Source organism: Drosophila bipectinata, unplaced genomic scaffold (genome assembly GCF_030179905.1).
Source record: "Drosophila bipectinata strain 14024-0381.07 unplaced genomic scaffold, DbipHiC1v2 scaffold_71, whole genome shotgun sequence".
Lineage (NCBI taxonomy): Eukaryota > Metazoa > Arthropoda > Insecta > Diptera > Drosophilidae > Drosophila > Drosophila bipectinata.
The window spans coordinates 25,932-45,833 of NW_027222996.1; the positions used below are offsets into that span (position 1 = coordinate 25,932).

At 39.7% G+C, this 19,902-nt stretch overlaps 1 protein-coding gene and 1 long non-coding RNA gene across 3 annotated transcripts; one reads left to right on the forward strand and one right to left on the reverse strand.

The window, feature by feature from the left end:
* Positions 1–9,535: 9,535 nt before the first annotated feature.
* Positions 9,536–10,666, reverse strand: LOC122322045 (uncharacterized). Its single transcript, XR_006246405.2, has 2 exons — positions 10,238–10,666; positions 9,536–10,176 (listed from the first exon to the last, which is right to left on the reverse strand). It is a non-coding gene; the product is annotated as an uncharacterized lncRNA (long non-coding RNA).
* A 91-nt stretch (positions 10,667–10,757) lies between these two features.
* LOC108127472 (T-complex protein 1 subunit alpha) lies at positions 10,758–13,172 on the forward strand. Of its 2 annotated transcripts, XM_070282867.1 has the most exons (5): positions 10,758–10,899; positions 10,961–11,053; positions 11,296–11,449; positions 11,507–12,397; positions 12,457–13,172. In XM_070282867.1, exons 2-5 carry the CDS (start codon positions 10,981–10,983, stop codon positions 12,914–12,916), a joined length of 1,578 nt encoding a protein of 525 aa, XP_070138968.1. In that variant the 5' UTR covers positions 10,758–10,899; positions 10,961–10,980; the 3' UTR covers positions 12,917–13,172. The 2 variants fall into 2 exon arrangements, with proteins under 2 accessions (XP_070138968.1, XP_017100050.3); XM_017244561.3 differs by having other exon boundaries at positions 10,796–11,053; positions 12,457–13,167.
* The last annotated feature ends 6,730 nt before the right edge of the window (positions 13,173–19,902 follow it).

Here is a 19,902-nt window from a genome sequence, read left to right on the forward strand (position 1 = left end):
AGTTCTGGAGAAGTTAAATAGAGAAAAGTACCAAATAAAGTGCTCAAACCTATATTTCATGCTAACCAATATCTTTAATTTACCTTTCTTACCCATCTTATCCTTTTCTTTTATACTAATACTTAATAAAAATATTTAATACAAAAAAGAGACAAAATTGCCTCTGACGTTGGACTATCTTGATCCGCATTTTTAGGACTCTAATTTATCCAGAGCTTCTCAACGCTGTCTGAATAGAATTGACATCCCTATCATGTCCTTCCAGCCTCCCCGAGGAGGATAATAAAAGCTGAGAAGAAGCCCGGAGCCAGGAGCCGTCGTCGAGACCACAACGAAGATGTTTACGACTTTCCCTGCTGTGCATGCAACAGTCGTATCGAGTGGGGGTGGCTGGCAGTGAATAATTTTCGCTAGTGAATTTATATAGAAGAATATAGCAACAGAAAATGTGTCTTCCATTTGAGGTTTTGGGCCTATTAGAGGGCTAATCAAATCCCGACGCCACCACGGCGGGTGAGGATGAAAGCTCTTGTGATAATGTGAATTTTGAACATCAATATAATATTGAGTTGGAGAACGAAGAGCTGGACCTTTGTCTTCTATACATTATTAACTGTCTTTCATTACAGGGGCACACGATGCTTTAGATGGATTTTCTTCTTAAAACTGTAAGACATTGTTAAAGGCGTGCCACGCCCACCATTTTCTATAAAATACAACAAAATACTGTCACAGAACTAGTTAATAAGTACTCTAAAAATCTGCAGAAATTTACATTAGCTAACAAAAAAAAAGAGGAGGTGCCACGCCCTCTATTTTCTTATTGGTAAAAGATATTGGTCAATATAACCCCATAAACAGAAGTCAAATATCTTGCTCCGATCTTGAGTTATTAATTTTTGTCACAAAAATTGGTCAAATTCCCCATAGTGCATTGTCGTAACCGTGTCCCCGACAATCTGCAATAGGAAGACGCAATTTGTTCAAGTCACATTCGTCAAATTTTTACCCGTGGAGGATAAAACCGGTACGACGGGTTAAAATAATTAATTAATTATTTAACCTTAATTTGTGTTTGCCAAATTAAGGTTATGTTCTAAAAATGAAAAATTCTCGCATAATCGGAAAAAGTGGTATTTAAAGTTACATTTATTCGAACAAGAATTTAATACTCTACAACATACAATAGGTTTCGTCGATGGACTCTTCTAGACTCATTTTAAATCCCTTATGGAACATGAGACTTCATCCAAAATATGGAGTGGCAAGGCTACTTACATTTTTGCTCGATTACGGGGACAACACGATTTTATTCTACAAATGACGATCACAAACATATAATACAAGCCACACAGAATGATATTCATTTAAAAAAAAGTTATTATATTGTTTAGATTTTTAATTCTAGCCTCTCAAACTTTGTTAACAAAACTTAATGTTTTAGTCGCCTGTGCTTTGCAATTGCAACAGCTGTGTTTGTCAGCTGATTCCTTTGTTTTGGCGCCCTCTATCAAAATTTTTCGTTATGCACCACTGAAGATTGGTGAATTTGGAATACGTTACACTGAAACTTATTTTAATTTTCCGACTTTCAGAAAATGGGTTTTTGTCACAAAAACTGGTCAAATTCCCCATAGTGCAATGGCTCCAATATGAAGGGAAACAAATCAGAGGTTCAAGCACGAATATTGGAAATAAACCCTCGAGCATACTACATCCTTTGCGCATGTCACAGCTTAAATTTAGTGTTATGTGACTTAGCTTCCGAAAATCGTCAAGCAGATTATGTTTTTGGCATACTAAAGTAAAATTACTGCATTTTTGGATCATAAACACAAAGATGGTCGATTTGGCCTAAACATGTGTAAAAAACGATTGGTTTAAAAAGCTGGTCTGAAACAAGATGGGAGAGTAGTATAAACAGTGCAAAGCAGTAAGGTTTAAACTTAAAGGTGTTGTCGAAGCTTTGTCTGAGTATTTTTGTTTAGAGTCAGATCTTGTAGAAAAATTGAATTCGTCGTAGGTCTAGTTGTTTGATACGATAATTTGCTCGCTGTAAATGTCGGGAGCAAAAAATTGGAGTCAAAAGATATGGTACTTGATGAAGCTGTAAAAGGCGTAAAAGGAATTAAGAGTTTCTTATCCGAATATCGCTGTACTGGGTATGAGAAAGCATTAGTTGTAGCTCTTAAAAGATCTCAATGTAGAACACACATTCGAAACGAGAAGAACACGAAAAGTCAGAAAACAATTTGAGTATGAGGGCCATGATGATCCTCCGAACTTAGAAAAATCACCGGAAAAAGTTTTACAAATAGAATTTTTCAACGTCGTTGTTGATGGAACTTTTTCTGCTATGTCTGCACGGTTTGAGCAATTCGAGAATTACGACAATCTATTTGGATTTCTGTACGATCCGAAAAAATTGAAAACAAGAAAGCAAAGCTAACTTCGGGCGGAGCCGAAGTTTATATACCCTTGCAGTTAAAACCGGATATATATCGCAAACATCGGATATAGTTGGCCGATCCTTATGGCAATATATAATCCAATTTTTTACAATACAAAATCTAAAAAAAGTCCCAAACTTCTATCTTCAAAAATACGAAAGTTGATATTTCTACCAAGTACCATTTCCGATCGTTTAGCTGGCAGCTATAGGATATAGTCGGCCGATCCTAATGAAATTTGGTAGGTCGGATCAACTGACCAAATATATAATCTGTACCAAGTTCCAGCTTTCTATCTTCAAAGACACGAGTTGGGTCAAAGTTGGGTCATTTCCGATCGTTCAGTTATATGGCAGCTATAGGATATAGTCGGCCGATCCTTACGAAATTTAGCATGTCGTATTATTTTGCCAAAAATAGCTCTCATGTCAAATTTGAACTCTCTAACTCTAAAAACACCAAAGTTATACCATATCCGATCAATCAGTTATATGGCAGCTATAGGATATAGTCGGCCGATCCGGGCCGTTCCGACTTATATACTGCGTGCAAAGGAAAGAAGGGTGTGTGCAAAGTTTCAAGACGATAGCTTTAAAACTGAGAGACTAGTTTGCGTAGAAACAGACAGACGGACAGACAGACTGACAGACGGACATGCTCATATCAACTCAGGAGGTGATCCTGATCAAGAATATATATACTTTATAGGGTCGGAGATGTCTCCTTCACTGCGTTGCACACTTTTGACCAAAATTATAATACCCTCTGCAAGGGTATAAAAATTCCTGAAGACGATTTATTAAAGCATTGTAAGGACCTAGACTTAGCGCTACGTTACGAGAGCGAGAAGGACCTGAAATCCAGGTCCTGCATGGTGCTAAGCTTTTTTTGGAACTCATAATTTTCCGGCATTTTATGCAATGGCGACTGATGAAATGCAAAACGCTATTCAGGTTCTTCGATTTCTCCGTTCTTACGGAAGTGGTTTCCCGAACACTGTTAATGGATTTGTTATTATTATTGAATTTGTCGTAAATTTGAAGTATAGTTTACAGTTGAATTGTATTTTGTATTTGAAAGTCTCTAAATTTACCCTAAGATAGCTTAGGGCGGAGCGGGATCGAAAGGTCATATTCGCTCTTGTGCGAAATCTTCCCGCTTTGCCGCAATAGATAAGTTAGGCTTAAGATTAGAGAAAAATGTAATCGAAATTATAACGTTGATGAGGCAGGATCATTTTTTCGTTCGATTTTCGACCCTTTTAAATATTTGGTAGCCAAAAAATTCACCGCGTCGTTAAACCGCCTCAAGCCGCAATCCAGGAGCATCACCGCAGGAATCATCGCTACCAAGAAGACCATCTACCTCCATGCCACATTGGGATGAAATGTCTTTATTTTGGCCATAACCGTAATATTAAAGTTAGAAAGTTGAAATTTTGAAAATTTGCTGCTTATATTATTTTTGAATTTCGGATTTTTTTTTTTTAACACTACAACCGTGCCTCCTACATAATTGAACTGCAGTATTTATAAAATTCATATTAATTACACTTTCATATTAGTTATACTTTTCTTTTCCTTATTTTTTATCCACAATTGTTAGAAAATTTTTATATTTTAATATTTTTGCATATTATAACATATCTTAATTAACGAAAACTTAAAAATATATGCATAAACTTGTATTAATTTAAGCGTTCTTCTTCTAAATCAAGATCAAAATGTAGTATACTTTCAAACTCGTCTTCAACACTATATACTTGGGCTGCATCTTCCGGTTTTGGGGGAACTAAAAGTGCAATAACTTCACTTGGCAATGGGTGTGATTTTGAGCTCATTTTTTGAGCTGTAACGTCTGTTACATTGTTCACTCGCCTATTTTTCCTGGCTTGCAAAATCCTATCGCGCTTGTAATATTTGTTGCGAGCCTCAGATGCGTTTTCGCCTAAGCAACCAACAGGAAGTACAGATGATTTAATTATTTCTGGACCATGAACTAAAATTTTGTGGACCGTAGCGGTCATTGGATACCAAGGATATTTAATTAAATGCAAACGAAGCGTTTCTTCACAAAATTTCTTAAACTTATTAAAACAAACGTCATATTCGCATGATAAAAATATTAAAATGATATGTAGTTTGTTTAAAAGCTCTTCATCCAGTTCTAATATTGAGGCAAATAATTTAACATCCGAAAATGCTCTTCGTGCCGTATTGCCATCGTTGCAATTTCCAGAACCATTCTGACTTGGTTAGTTAATATGTAACCCCATATCAGACCAAAGCTTTCGCTCAATGTCCTTCTTGCGTACCATCATTATTTCTTTGTCAGAGTCCGTACTAATTCGCCACTTTTGAATACTAACACGATATGAAAGCAGCAGCCTTAGCAGACATAGCAGCTGCTTCAACAAGTAGAAGTGTTGAATTTTCCTTTGCAAGTTCGGAAGCAAGTCTTCTTTTATGCCGCAAACTTCCTTGGTCATAAGAGACCCGAGATCGTCCACCAAGATTATGACTACAATCATCTTTTGAATAAAATATTAGCTCCGATGCAAGCCAGCTAGTATTTTCTTCTTTGAAACGACGAATATTTCTGTGCGCTTTGTTCAGTAGTCTCTTAATTTGAACAATAAAGTTTTTTATTTTGTTTTTAATCACCTCCAAATCGTTTTCCGGAAAATCATTTGGCTTTACTTCGACGCAAACCCAGTCAAAAGTAGCGTTGACATTGCTATTTTTATCCAGCCAAACTTCTAGTAGGTCACATCGACGAATAGCAACCTTGCTTGAATCTGTTCAAATATTTAACCCCCCCGCAAATTATTTAAATGCTATCTGATTATACACATAATAACTCATTTTACCACATAAGTTGTTATTTGAATCCTGTTGTATCTTGCTAGATATGCTCCACGAAACACAAATATTTTTAGGTTAGAATCAACAAAACTAGTGTTTACGTATTACCTTAAAATCATGACAATACAAAAGCACATATAATTAAACACTTATACAAATATTTTCTACATACCATGCGAAATATTTTCCATTTTAAGGTATTTCAATTGGTCAAACTGTTTAAAAATACGGATTAAAAATACAAAATTTAGGAACTTCACTAATCAGCAAGCTTGCATGCACCACGTGGCAAGAACAGCTGACTTTCAACAGCTGGTGCAAGACGAGGGCTGCACAATAAAATACAAATTAAATATTTTCGATGTCTAGGGACATTTCTTAGCTTAAAATAATTGTAACAATATTTATATATTAACACGAACTTATTAGGTTTTGGCCAAAATAAAGGCATTTCATCCCAATGTGCACTCCCCCCCCCCCTAACCCAATTCAAATAAAAAACTTTGGCAGACAAATAGCATCACCAGCAGATATGTAGGTACAGAGAATGGAGCCAGTCGGAGGCAGCTTCATTAGCGTTTATTAATTTTATGGCCCCGAGAAGTCGTCGACCATTCAAAAGTTCCTCAGACGACATTGACAAACGAAGCGCAAAATTGCCAAAGTGTACGAGTATTCGGGTGCCTGATAGGGACAGAGGGGGACATCGGGACGAAAAAGGCTATGTGCCCAACTTTACCCAAGTGGCTGCTGCTGCTGCAATGCCCAAACAATTAGCATGAAATCACGTACAAGGCACGGCCGGGGTCTCCGGCACCGTCTCTGTCTCTGTCTCTGACTCGATCTCCGTAACAAAGCGAATCCAGTCGAGTCAAGTTGAGTCACTCACCTAAGTCGATAGTCAATGTCGATGGCTTTGGCTTTGCCTTTGGCTTTGGCCTTTTCATGCCAAGTGCGCGACCTTCACTGGCGATTGAATTTGACATTGTGCCCTGTCCTCCCTTTACTTCCAGTCCCCTGCGCCTTTTTCTGCACTCAGCAAACAAAAAAATGCTGATATTGCAAATATTTTCATAAAAAATTCAAATTGAAGTCTAAGGTCCCAGAAAGTCTTTACAAATATTTGCTATTTTAGAGTTTTCTAAAAAAAAATTGACTCCAAGATGCCAAAAATGTATTTCTTAGTGTCGCATGACTACCCATTCGCAGTGAAAGTCAATTGGCATTTGCATTTAGATGTCTATGTGTATGAGTCCTTTTCTCTGTGTGTGTATCCTTGTCTCCTGATGGGACTGGGCCCGAAAAATGGGAATTTGATGGGGAAAATTGACCAATTTTTGTGACAAAAATTAATAACTCAAGATCGGAGCAAGATATTTGACTTCTGTTTATGGGGTTATATTGACCAATATCTTTTACCAATAAGAAAATAGAGGGCGTGGCACCTCCTCTTTTTTTTTGTTAGCTAATGTAAATTTCTGCAGATTTTTAGAGTACTTATTAACTAGTTCTGTGACAGTATTTTGTTGTATTTTATAGAAAATGGTGGGCGTGGCACGCCTTTAACAATGTCTTACAGTTTTAAGAAGAAAATCCATCTAAAGCATCGTGTGCCCCTGTAATGAAAGACAGTTAATAATGTATAGAAGACAAAGGTCCAGCTCTTCGTTCTCCAACTCAATATTATATTGATGTTCAAAATTCACATTATCACAAGAGCTTTCATCCTCACCCGCCGTGGTGGCGTCGGGATTTGATTAGCCCTCTAATAGGCCCAAAACCTCAAATGGAAGACACATTTTCTGTTGCTATATTCTTCTATATAAATTCACTAGCGAAAATTATTCACTGCCAGCCACCCCCACTCGATACGACTGTTGCATGCACAGCAGGGAAAGTCGTAAACATCTTCGTTGTGGTCTCGACGACGGCTCCTGGCTCCGGGCTTCTTCTCAGCTTTTATTATCCTCCTCGGGGAGGCTGGAAGGACATGATAGGGATGTCAATTCTATTCAGACAGCGTTGAGAAGCTCTGGATAAATTAGAGTCCTAAAAATGCGGATCAAGATAGTCCAACGTCAGAGGCAATTTTGTCTCTTTTTTGTATTAAAATATTTTTATTAGTATTAGTATAAAAGAAAAGGATAAGATGGGTAAGAAAGGTAAATTAAAGATATTGGTTAGCATGAAATATAGGTTTGAGCACTTTATTTGGTACTTTTCTCTATTTAACTTCTCCAGAACTTACTACTTCAACAGAAGTGTATCCCATCTTTGTCCTGTCACACTTTTGATTTATTTTTCCGATTTGACTTTTAATGAACTTTAGTTTATATACTCCAAGTTGGTAAAGCACTCTCCGGCGCTGGAAGTCTCTGTAAACAGTTTCAGCCACTAAACTTTGACATTTTAAAAGTAACTTTCGGTTTAGTGCGAGCCACTTAATAGACCACAAAACGCAGCCAAAGCCTCATAAAGCAGCAAAGCACACTCGTACAGAGGCCCAATACACTGGCACACTCGCACAACGAGCGCGTGTACAAACAGTAACAGCAACAGCAACCAGCAAATGGCCACAAATGACACGTTTGGTGTTAAATGGAGGTCGTCCGGCTCGCATACAGAGTTGCTACAGCACATGTATTGGTGTCGAGCCTGGCTGCATTACTGTGTCCTTCTGTGAGTAGCTGTGTCGCTGTGCCGCAGGTACAGCTAAATTGTTTGTACAACATGCATGTAGAACAAGCATAAATCCCAACCACAGCCACATCACATCCTCAACCACATCCACACACACAAGCTCGCAGGCGAGACAAACTGGGCCCAAACCAGCTGGCAATTAAAGCCGCTGAGCTTGAGCTTACCCACACACGCACCCACAACCTCGTACAGGTAAATCCCATTGTGATGGCCCTCATCAAACAGTTGGTATTTGTTTTCCCTGTGTTACCCATTCCCAGACCCATTCCCATAATCGACTTAACCATTGCGACTATAAATCAATGGGCATTTGCGTCCAGTGTCGGACGTTTTGTTAAATTTTACAAAGCGGCTTTGCTATACAGGTTAAAAAAATAAAACGTAATTGATGCTATTGATATTATTTTTGTTGTATATTTAATGCCTGCTCGTAAATATTTTATAGGGAATTTTTAATACAAAGTTTGTAATATTTTAAACTGTTACTTTTTTGACACAAAACTGTATAAAATGCAGTTTGTAAAAATTATATGGTATGAAAAAGCATAAAAATGACATTTTTATCACATTTTCAAATAGTTTGTGGACTCTTGTTTTTATTAAAATCCAATTGTTTTTACTGTACTAGTGACATCGCGGCTGTTGAATTTATGTTAACCAAAAGCCTTTCTCAATGTTTGCCTTGGCTGCGCCACTGGATGTGTCCTGCTGCTGCCGCTGTTGCTAATGAGCTGTAACCAAAGGCAACAGAAGCGACCACGAGCCAAGCCAGCAATACAGTTACAGCAAATTGAATTCTACAATAACTACAGCCACGGCAGACACACATGAGAAAGCCCGCCGGCCGTCAATCACACTCATACACACACCGCGGCAAACTTTGGAGAAAGGACCTGATGAGGGGGATGAGGTGAAGCAATGTGTCGTGAGCTGTCGCCATTGTGACTTTTATTGCAGGAGGCAGTTGGCGTTCCTGTTGCCGGTCCTGCTACTGCCACTGTTTTCACTGCAATTATCAGCTGTAGCTGACACCTATACCAATACAAAAACATTTAAAAAAAAACTAATTACCTACAAGAAAAATATGTTAAGAATATAATTCTCAAAATTCAGAGCTAAATAAATAATTATAAAATAGTAGGCCATTTTGGTACGTTCTAGTTTTTTTTTACATATGAAAATTTATCTATGAATTTAAAATTGATAATTTTTTTCATTGCAAGTCCATGTGCTCACGAAGACAATTTGTCTCGGGCCCACAAAGGTTCTACGGGCAGAGAAAGGACGGAGAAACAGGAGCTGGCAACTTTAATTGCACAGAACAAAAAACCAGGCTGAGAAAAAACATTGCACTATGTGCCAAAGGGCTAACACAGGGACTGAGGTCTGAGGGCAGGAAAAGGGACTGAGGGCTTAAAAGTAAAAGCCAAATAGCAAAGCTTTCTTTCTTTTCGCACTTGTTGGGAAACACGGTTAACTCAGCGTTGCCAGATAACTAAACACATTTAAGAAAAAAAAACATTGTTCTAAAATGTCGGCATAAGCACATTGTGAACAATTATCATTTATTATTGCCAACAATTAAAATTACGCTAAATTTGTTTGTAATGGAGATTACAGCTACTTATTGAGCATATGTGTCTCTTGGTATATCTTTGGGCATTTGCCGATTTGTTACGTTAGATTTTGAAATTAATTAACAATTAAACATGAGTAATGTTTAAAAATTACATGAACAATTTGAATGACTTTCGGTGGGAGTGGTTCCATCCTTGTTGCAAAAGTCACACTTAATGATAACCGCAGATGGATTAGCAATCGCCGGCTCCGATACGCAAGTCCTTTTCTTGGAAAAGTTCGGCATTGCTTGATCAGTTACACGCTTTCATCAGTGCCGTTGTTATTCACATATGCTATATTATTTCTGTATTCTTTAAGACGACGGTTGTATTCGCTCCTCGCCTTAGCCGCCTTCTTCTTCCACAAAGACTTTTTCTCATCGGACATCTGACGCCATATTTTGCCGCCTAGGGATGCTACCTCTGTCGCCTTATAGTTGGGGTGTATTTTCTTGATCCTTCGGCGCCCGCAAGTACTCAGCCAGATCAAAAGGAACCCATTGGTTTTTTGGGGGAGGTCCACACCGAGAAGCCATTGCTTATCTAGGTAAAAAAAAAAATATTCACATTTCACAAATTATTTTTATGCCGTTTCAAAACTTACTTCAAAAAATTTAGATCGTTAATAAAATAAAATTGGGTATACTTTTTCGTTGTGACCTCAAAAAGTGTAAAACTGTCGTGTTGACTCTATGAAATCTCACAACAGACTGAATATTTTATGAGGCTCTCTAAACTACCCAAAATCAGTTGGATGAAATGGACTACTAGATTGAAACATTTTTTAGTTTCGCAGATTAGTTGATTTAATCTTTATTCTTTATTATCCTTATGTTTCGATAAACTCTCAAGGAATTTTCGGCATTAAAGTTTGCTTAAGAAAGTTTTTCGCTTAAATCTGGAGGTAACGTTTTAAACAATTTTCGGGCTCCAGGAGCAATAGCTTATTTTTAAAAAATATCATAAAATTTACTATTTTCAAAGAGGGCTAAGCAAGCGGAAACTTTTTATCAAATCATTAAAACCATAAAGTTATCAAAAAACTATTATAAACCTGCCTAAGATTGAATTTTAGGTATTATTTTTTTTTTCAAATGTATTATTTGAATTTTAAATTTTGAATATATTATTAATATTTTTGGAGAAGGAAATAATAAATGAAATACAATTTGAATATGTAAAAATTTCTTGAACTTTTTACACGATTATTTTACATGAAGCGAATTGACAAAAGTGCGTCATGGTCACTCTGAAATCAATCGAAAAGTGAGTCAGGCGGTTCTCGTGCGGTTTCCAGTATTTGATTTATCTCGTTTTTTATTAAAAGTCGCCAAAACACAGAAGAAAATGTCGACCCTGGCCACTCCTTTGTCCATTGCCGGCACCCGTCAATCGGGCGCCTCTGTGCGCACTCAGAACGGTAAGAAACTGATGCATTTGGCAACAGCTGCACAGCGTCGACCGGCGGAGCACGTTTCTTGCTGATCTAATGGTCACACGCCGGGAAGAATGTTCGGGAACAAAAGAGACATGGGCTTTTTCGACGGGATTGTAGTTTTTCCTTAAGATATTCCTGACCTTCAAACTGAAGAAAACCTCAATTTCATCAAAACATGACAAAGTGAGGTTATGACTAAAGGATATTTTCCCCTCTTCCTGTAGTTATGGCTGCCTTGTCCATATCCAACATCGTAAAGAGTTCCCTGGGACCGGTAGGTCTGGACAAAATGCTGGTGGACGATATTGGCGATGTTACAGTGACGAACGATGGCGCCACCATTCTGCGCCTACTGGAGGTGGAGCACCCGGCTGCCAAGTAAGAGATTCATGTGACATTCTTTTTGCAAAAAAAAACTAATTTTGTTTCTTTCAGAGTTCTGGTTGAGCTGGCTCAGCTGCAGGACGAAGAGGTTGGCGATCGCACCACTTCCGTGGTCATTCTGGCCGCTGAGCTGCTGAAAAACGCCGACGAACTGGTCAAGCAGAAGATCCACCCAACCTCGATCATTTCGGGATACCGTATTGCCTGTAAAGAAGCCTGCAAATACATCTCAGAGCACTTGACCGCCCCTGTTGACGAGCTCGGTCGCGACTCCCTGATCAAATTTGCCAAGACCTCGATGAGCTCAAAGATTATCGGTGCCGATTGCGAGTTCTTCTCCGCCATGGTTGTCGATGCCGCCCAGTCTGTGAAGATCACGGATCCCAGAGGTCAGACTGCCTACTCGATAAAAGCCATTAACGTGTTGAAGGCGCATGGAAAGTCGGCTCGCGAATCTGTCTTGATTCCGGGTTACGCTCTCAACTGCACCATCGCCTCGCAGCAAATGCCGAAGAAGATTGTCAACGCGAAGATTGCCTGCCTGGACTTCTCGCTGCAGAAGACCAAGATGAAGATGGGCATCCAGGTGCTCATCAATGATCCTGACAAGCTTGAGGCCATTCGCGCTCGCGAGTTGGATATCACCAAGGAGCGCATCAACATGATCCTGGGTACAGGAGTCAATGTGGTGCTGGTGAGCGGTGGTGTCGATGATCTCTGCATGAAGTACTTTGTGGAGGCGGGTACCATGGCAGTGCGCCGTGTAAAGAAGAGTGATCTGAAGATCATTGCCAAGGCCACGGGAGCCGCTTTCCTTACCTCGCTTACTAACATGGACGGTGAAGAGAGCTTCGATGCCTCGATGGTGGGAGAGGCCGCCGAAGTGGCTCAGGAGCGCATCTGCGATGATGAGCTTATTCTCATTAAGGGCACCAAAGCTCGGTATGTGGTTTAAAGGAAAATATTCAAGAACAGTTTATAATTTGTTTATTTTAATGCAGTGCCGCTTCCTCCATTATCCTGAGTGGTCCCAATGACTTCTACTGTGATGAAATGGAGCGTTCTGTACACGATGCCCTGTGTGTTGTGAAGCGCGTTCTGGAGAGCAAAAAGGTTGTGGCCGGCGGCGGCTGTGTAGAAGCTGCCCTCTCCATTTACCTGGAAAACTTTGCCACATCACTGGCCTCTCGCGAACAGTTGGCCATTACCGAGTTCGCCAAATCGCTGCTCGTCATTCCCAAGACTCTGTCCGTGAATGCGGCCAAGGATGCCACAGATCTGGTGGCTAAGTTGCTTTCCTATCACAACTCCAGCCAGACCAAACCAGAGCACGCCGAGCTCAAGTGGACCGGCCTGGATCTGATCGAGGGTGTGGTTCGCGACAACAAGAAGTCGGGCGTGCTGGAGCCGGCCATGTCCAAGATCAAGATCACCCAGCTCTCACAGGAGCGTTGGATCTGACTTGTATAACCGGCCGGATAAGGTTGTTCAGATCTTGAATGGGTGGAAGTTGAAGTACTCTGGCGCCGGAGTGTCAATAGACAACTTTATTTATAGAGTTGAAGCACTCACACACCAGACATTAGAGGGAAACTTCTCAATACTGTGCAGAAATGCCAGTGTTCTGTTCGAAGGCAAACCCTATGAATTTTATTGGCGCTACCACAAGTCCGTGAGTAGAGTACAATGGAGGTCGTTGTGTTCCGCCTTACGTACCCAATTTAGGGAAGAAAGGGACGATGTAGATGTTGAAGAGCTGATTCGGAATAGGAAGCCGAAGACCAATGAGTTTTTCGATCGTTCTTCTCCAACGCTATCGGGATTGTTGCACAAATTGGAAGTTCCTTGGTCTGCTCACACGCTTGTACGTGTCCTAAAGAATAATTTACGCACTGAGATTAGGCACGAAATTCTTAATGTTGAGATCGGAACAGTTCAAGAGCTGAGAGAAACTTGCAGAAGACGCGAGGTTTTCTTGGATGAAGTCAAGAAAATACACGGGTATACCAAAGCCAGCCCATTCAGGAGAGAGATCTCGGAAATAGTCCAAGATTCGGTGGAGCGAGGCGCGCAAGAGACAGAGGTAGTGATAGAGGTATTTTCCTTGGTGTGTTGGAATTGTAGAGAAGAAGGCCACCGATACCAGGACTGTTTTGGCCGAAAGGAAGTTTTTCTGTTATGGCTGTGGTGCTCCTAACACATATAAGCCAAGTTGTGTTAAGTGCTCAAAAAACTCCAAAGCCGGCACGTCGAGGCCGCCGTTCAGACCAACGCCCTCGAGTGCCTTACGACATCAAGGGACATCGAGGGAGTAGGGAAAAAGTTGCTTAAAATAGATAATACCATTTCTTTAGATTTACTGGTTAGTAATAATAGTTCTCTTCTTCATCATAAAGTTAATAAATTAAGAAAATCCCCATCTATCCCTAAAATCAATTATTTACCTAGCTTTCAAAAGGGCAAATCGCGTAGTTCAAGGCGCATGAAAACCTTCTGGCAAACCGTGAAGCGTTGCGAACTCGGCCTAGAATACATTTGTGCCAATCCTTATGCAGCTCGAGATCCTCGACCATTTATTCCAGTTCGATTGTTGGATCGCACTGTGTATGGGTTACTTGATTCGGGGCGTCCATCAGTTGCGTAGGTGGTAGCTTAGCAGCAGAAGTAATGAGAGGAAACGTGCCGATATTTATATTGTACCTTCTCTGAAATACGACCTATACCTCGGGATAGATTTCTGGAAGCATTACGATCTACTTCCTAAAAGTCTAGCGATAGGGAAGTAGAGTTGGCTGAAGACAAAGCCAGTGATAGCAGCAGTGTCGATACCCATAGTTTATCCGAAGACCAGAAAAGGAAACTATCGGAAGTCATCAATTGTTTTCCCATCTTTTACGAAGGAAGGGCTTGGGAAGACTAATCTAATCGCGCATTTTATTGACGTGGGTAGCGCGAAACCCAAAAACAACGTCATTTTCCGGTTTCGCCAGCTGTGGAGAGGGCTATGTATTCCGAAATAGACAGAATGCTCCAATTAGGCGTCATAGAGGAGTCGCAAAGTGCTTGGTCTTCGCCAATAGTTATGGTAACCAAGCCAGGTAAAGTGCGAATTTGCCTTGACTGCCGGAAGGTAAATAGCTACACAGAAAAGGATGCTTACCCCTTGCCGCAGATAAACGGGATTTTGAGTCGACTTCCCAAGGCAGAGTTTATTACTAGTTTAGATTTGAAGGATGCTTATTGGCAGGTACCGTTAGAAGTCAATTCTCGCGATAAAACGGCCTTCACTGTTCCCGGTAGGCCGCTTTATCAATTTAATGTGATGCCCTTCGGTCTGTGCAATGCCACGAGTACTATGTCGAGACTTATGGACAAAGTGGTACCACAGCATTACCGAAATGAAGTGTTCGTTTATTTAGACGACTTATTGGTGGTTTCGTCAAGTTTCGAGACCCATTTGAAGGTACTCAGAGAGTTGGCGGTACACATCAAAAGAGCAGGCTTGACTATCAACGTTAGTAAGAGCCATTTTTGTATGAAACGGGTAAAATACTTGGGCCACATCATTGGTGATGGCGGAATACGCACCGATCCAGAGAAAGTGGCGGCCATCACAGATTTCCCGATTCCGAAAACCCTTCGTGAACTACGAAGCTTTATGGGACTCTGTGGTTGGTACAGAAAGTTTGTTCCGAATTTTGCAGCTCTGTCAGCACCTTTAACAGACCTGATGACGACAAAGCGTAAATTTAGTTTGACCCCTGAAGCAATAAAGGCTTTTCAAGATTTAAAGAATGTTTAACGGAAGCGCCTGTTCTGTGCAACCCAGATTTCTCTAAGCCCTTCTCAATACATTGCGATGCCAGCAAAAGCGGGGTAGGAGCTGTTTTGGTTCAGGTTTCTGAAGAAGGAGACGAGCGCCCGATTGCGTTCGTGTCGAAAAAGCTGAACAAGGCTCAACGGAACTATACCGTCACGGAGCAAGAGTGTTTGGCAGCGATTGTTGCTCTTAAACATTTCCGAGCGTACGTTGAAGGTCACAGTTTCCAAATTATTACAGATCACGCTTCTCTTAAGTGGCTTATGGCCAATCACGACTTGAATTCTCGAGTGGGTCGGTGGGCGATCGCTTTACAACCATACAAGTTTCGTATCGATCACCGCAAGGGTTCGTTAAACGTGGTTCCAGATTCACTCTCACGAGTCAACGAAGACGAGCTCGCGGCTATAGATCTGCAAGATGGACTACTTGTCGATTTAAACTCTATTCATTTTAAGTCCGTCGGATATAAGGCATTAGTCGACAATGTCAGCGCTAACCAGACAAATTTCCCTGATTTGAAGGTCGATAGTGGGTATTTGTATAGAAAGGCAGAACATCTGACGGGAGAAACTCTTCATGATGAGTATGCTTGGAAACTGTGGATCCCCAAAGAAATGATCCGATAAGTCTTGGTTCGTGCTCATGACAGTCCTTTATGCTCACACGGCGGGATACACAAGACTATTGAGAGGCTTAGGCGATACTACTATTGGCCCGGTTTAGTAAAAGACGTAAGAGCTTATGTGAACGCTTGCGAAGTGTGCAAGTCCACCAATCACCGAATTGTTCCCTACGTCCGCCGTTAGGAAAGCTCCGGAAGCCCAAAGGTTTTTCCAGCGACTTTTCATTGACTTCCTCGGACCCTATCCGCGTTCTAGAAGCGGAAATGTTGGCATTTTTATAGTGCTCGATCACTTCTCGAAATATGTATTCCTGAAGCCGGTGAAAAAGATAAACACCGCGGTAATAGTAAACTATCTTGAGAGTGAACTTTTTATGACCTTTGGGGTGCCAGAGACCATTGTTTCAGATAACGGCTCCCAATTTCATGCTGAAGGTTTTAAAAAGCTAATGCAGCAGTACGGAGTAACGCACGTATTACAGCTGTGCATGCCCCTCAAGCTAACGCTTCGGAACGCGTTAATCGCTCCGTTATTTCAGGGATCAGGGCTTATGTACGTCCTGACCAAAAGGACTGGGATGAGAACTTGATTAGAATTAGTTGTGCCTTGCGTTCCTCTGTGCATTCTAGCATCGGAACGTCTCCGTACTATATGGTCTATGGACAACATATGATCACATCGGGTGCCACATATTTTCTGCTAAGGAAGCTGAACCTGTTCGACGATCGTTCTGTACTTTTCAATCGTCCGGGGTCTTTCGAAATTGTTCATACGGAAGCTAAAAAACGGATGCAGAGATGCATGATGAAAACGAAAAGAGATATAACCTTCGGACAAATTCAGTATCTTTCAACGTAAGGACTATAAAATAGCTCCTTAGTGCAGAGCAAATATGTAATCCACCAAAATTTTCATATACCAGGCCATCGGCCTAAACAAAACAATAGTGAACAGCCACGACACTGGGAATAATCTTTCTTTTTCGATTGGTGTAAATTATTAAAAGGAAAAAAAAAAAAAAAAAACTATAAATTCGCCCAGTGTCGAAGTTTTATCAACATTTAACCTATAATATGCGATGTTTGCACTGAAACAAAAAAAAAATTGGAAATAAAATTAATTTAAATAGTAAATGAAAATCAAATTTAAACAAATATTGTTCAGAACAGGAAATATATGTAGGTGTAGGTAGAAAAGAAATTATAAAAACATAAAAAATATACAAAGAAAAAAAAAAAAAATACAATTATGTAAATCTTAGGAATCTTACGTCTCTGGAAATTTGTATTAGTTTAAGAAAATAGCTGGTTGACTTCTATTGCAGGTACCCCTCGGGAGATCGATCTTCGTCGTGGAGAGTACACAAAGTGAGTCACTATAAAACAAATCTTGTTCGTTGGTTAATTCATACTCGGCATTCACATTCTAATGATAAAAAAAAGAAAAATATACAAACAAAATTGAAAAACAAAACAACCCCAGCTAAAAGCAAATTAAAGTGAAAAAATTAAAATTTCTTTTATTTGAAAAAAAAACATTTCTAAATTTTACATGATTCCTAATTTCTAAATTTATACCAGCAAAGAAAAAAAATTAAATTGAACAATGAAAACACTGAAAAAAAATGAGAACCACATAAGATATTTTTGTCAGTAAGAACGATTAGAAATTTAAGTAAAGCTTATACCTATGTTGTCTACTAGGAAATTTTCTATATATTTTTATAAATGTTAAGCCTTATTAGGATTAAGATTATCTTATACTAAATTGTTTATACTGCCTAATTTCATGAAATTATTCTGTTCTTTATTCCACCTTAGACTTAGAATTTAATTTAGATTATTAAAAGAAAATGAATTTAAACGCAGCCATGGAGTAATTTTTCCGTTAGAACTCTGCCAATGATGATGCGGTCGTAAGGGTACCTAAAGGGATCACGCGAATTAAACTTGGAGCCAGTGATCTTAGGTAGGGTGGGCCACAGACGTAATGACATCAGCGTCTCGTTTTCCGAATTTTCATTTTTTTCTTTCCTTCTCGCAGTGTGATCTATCTTTCTTCTGGAATTAATTTACCTTTTCCCGGTTTCTCTCTTCTATCTACGCTTAAATTGCGTATGTCGTCGCAAGCACGCTCAATTTCTTGATTAATAATAATAGCCAGGGACCAGATCTGAATTAGCAAGACCTCCACCCCCAAAGCCGACGAGCAAAAGCCGGATACTATAGCGCGAAGTCAGATCTGTGTTCAATACTGGGCAACATAAGGTTGCACGTTACAGTATCGATGGTTATTTTCGCTCAGGAACTTTTTCAGAGTTGAGTAAGTATCCTTGTCTGGAGTCATGACGCGAATTGTGTTGTTAGTGCTTGCCTTGTAGGTCACTTCAACATCCCCGCCTAAGAGGTGGGAACTGTCTTTGGAAAGGCCCTTGATGCTGGATACGTCCGGGATAAAAATTGGGGGCGGTTTGATGATTTTCGCCGTTTTTACCGCAGATTGCTTGGTCTTCTTGTCATCTTTTTTCTTCATAACGTCAACCTCCATGTCGCTGACACGATCTTCATCGTCTAAATCAGATAGAATTGCAAGGCTCTCTTTGATATACATTTGTTATGAAATATATATGCCTTATACAAGATATATGCGCTCATAATGAATACAATTATTAATAATAAGATGTTCTTTAGTTCAACATTAATTTTGTTGGACTCGACTTTATTTATTACATTTGCAGTCCACTTGGAGTCCACTTGATTTACATCTACTGAACCCATTTTGGTTGTTTTCTCATATGCTAATATGTTTTTTCTTACGTTAATTGTGTAATTTAATTTGTTATTAATTTGCCATCTATTTTGGCTCATTTATTTTAAAATTTTTTTGGAAGTCTTTCTTTGAAAAATTTCATTGGATAAAAATTGCCTTGTTTGGCCATATTTTTAATAAAATTCTCTCGCTTTTTTCTATTATTTATTTTTTTTTTAACATAAAGAATCCTGTCTAGTTTTTGTATGGTTTTCAGGCCACACGCTAATTGGGCAACATTAATGGTGCTCAATTGTACAATTATTGTTTGTACTATATAAAGTACTATCGCAGTGCAATTTAAAAAAAAATATATGCAACGCACTGCATGTCGTCAGTCGTTCCTTGGTCGTCAGGCGGGGTTGGTGCTGGCTGCAGGTTGTTGTATTTTGATGTGGCACCGGTGCTGGCTTCACAGGTGCATGGCTAGTATAACGGTGAGCGTTCTAGGAAGCGCAGTCGGTCTTCTTTCCGGCCTTGGTTCCGCAGGTGAACTCGCAATAGGGCGATCAGAGTGGTCCCTCGCAGTCGTCTGGGAACTTATTCTTTAACTTCGGTATTTCCTTTTTCGGCGGTAGAGGTAATTTTGGATTATTCTTTGCCATATTTTTAAGTGCAGAATAGGTGGATGTGTGTGTGGCTGTGGTTTGACTTTTTCTTTGTTCGAGAAGTTTTTTTATGTGCTCAACTTCGGCATGAATTTTTACCGAGTGGTCCCAGCTTAATTTACTTCCGCTATTTAGTAGCTTCAATTATTCAGCCTTCTTTGCTTTCAGTCTTTTTAACACTCCACTTTTCTTTGCACACATAAGACTCTACTCACTGCGGCTTCCGTAGGTACAGAAATATTTCCTAAAATTTTTTTTGCATGTACCAATTCTAAATTTGGCGTCGTCTTCTTTTTTTTTGGAAAGTAGTTTTTGTAGTTTTCGGCATGTAAATTTTTTGGTGTATTTCTAGGTCCTAGTCCTTGGATGTCCTTTGTAATGTTAGCCTTTGTGATCCAGATCCCGTCTAGTGGTAAAAGAATGGGTTTTGTTGAATATTTATTACTTCTTAATTTTTTCGATCTTTTAATTTGGAGCAGCCGTTGTTGCCGCTCCAAGCTCCCAAAAGGGAATTCTAAGTCTCGTAGCTGCGCTGCCAACAGCGCAGCCAAAGTGCTACATTGTTGTGATATCGTTGAATTCTAT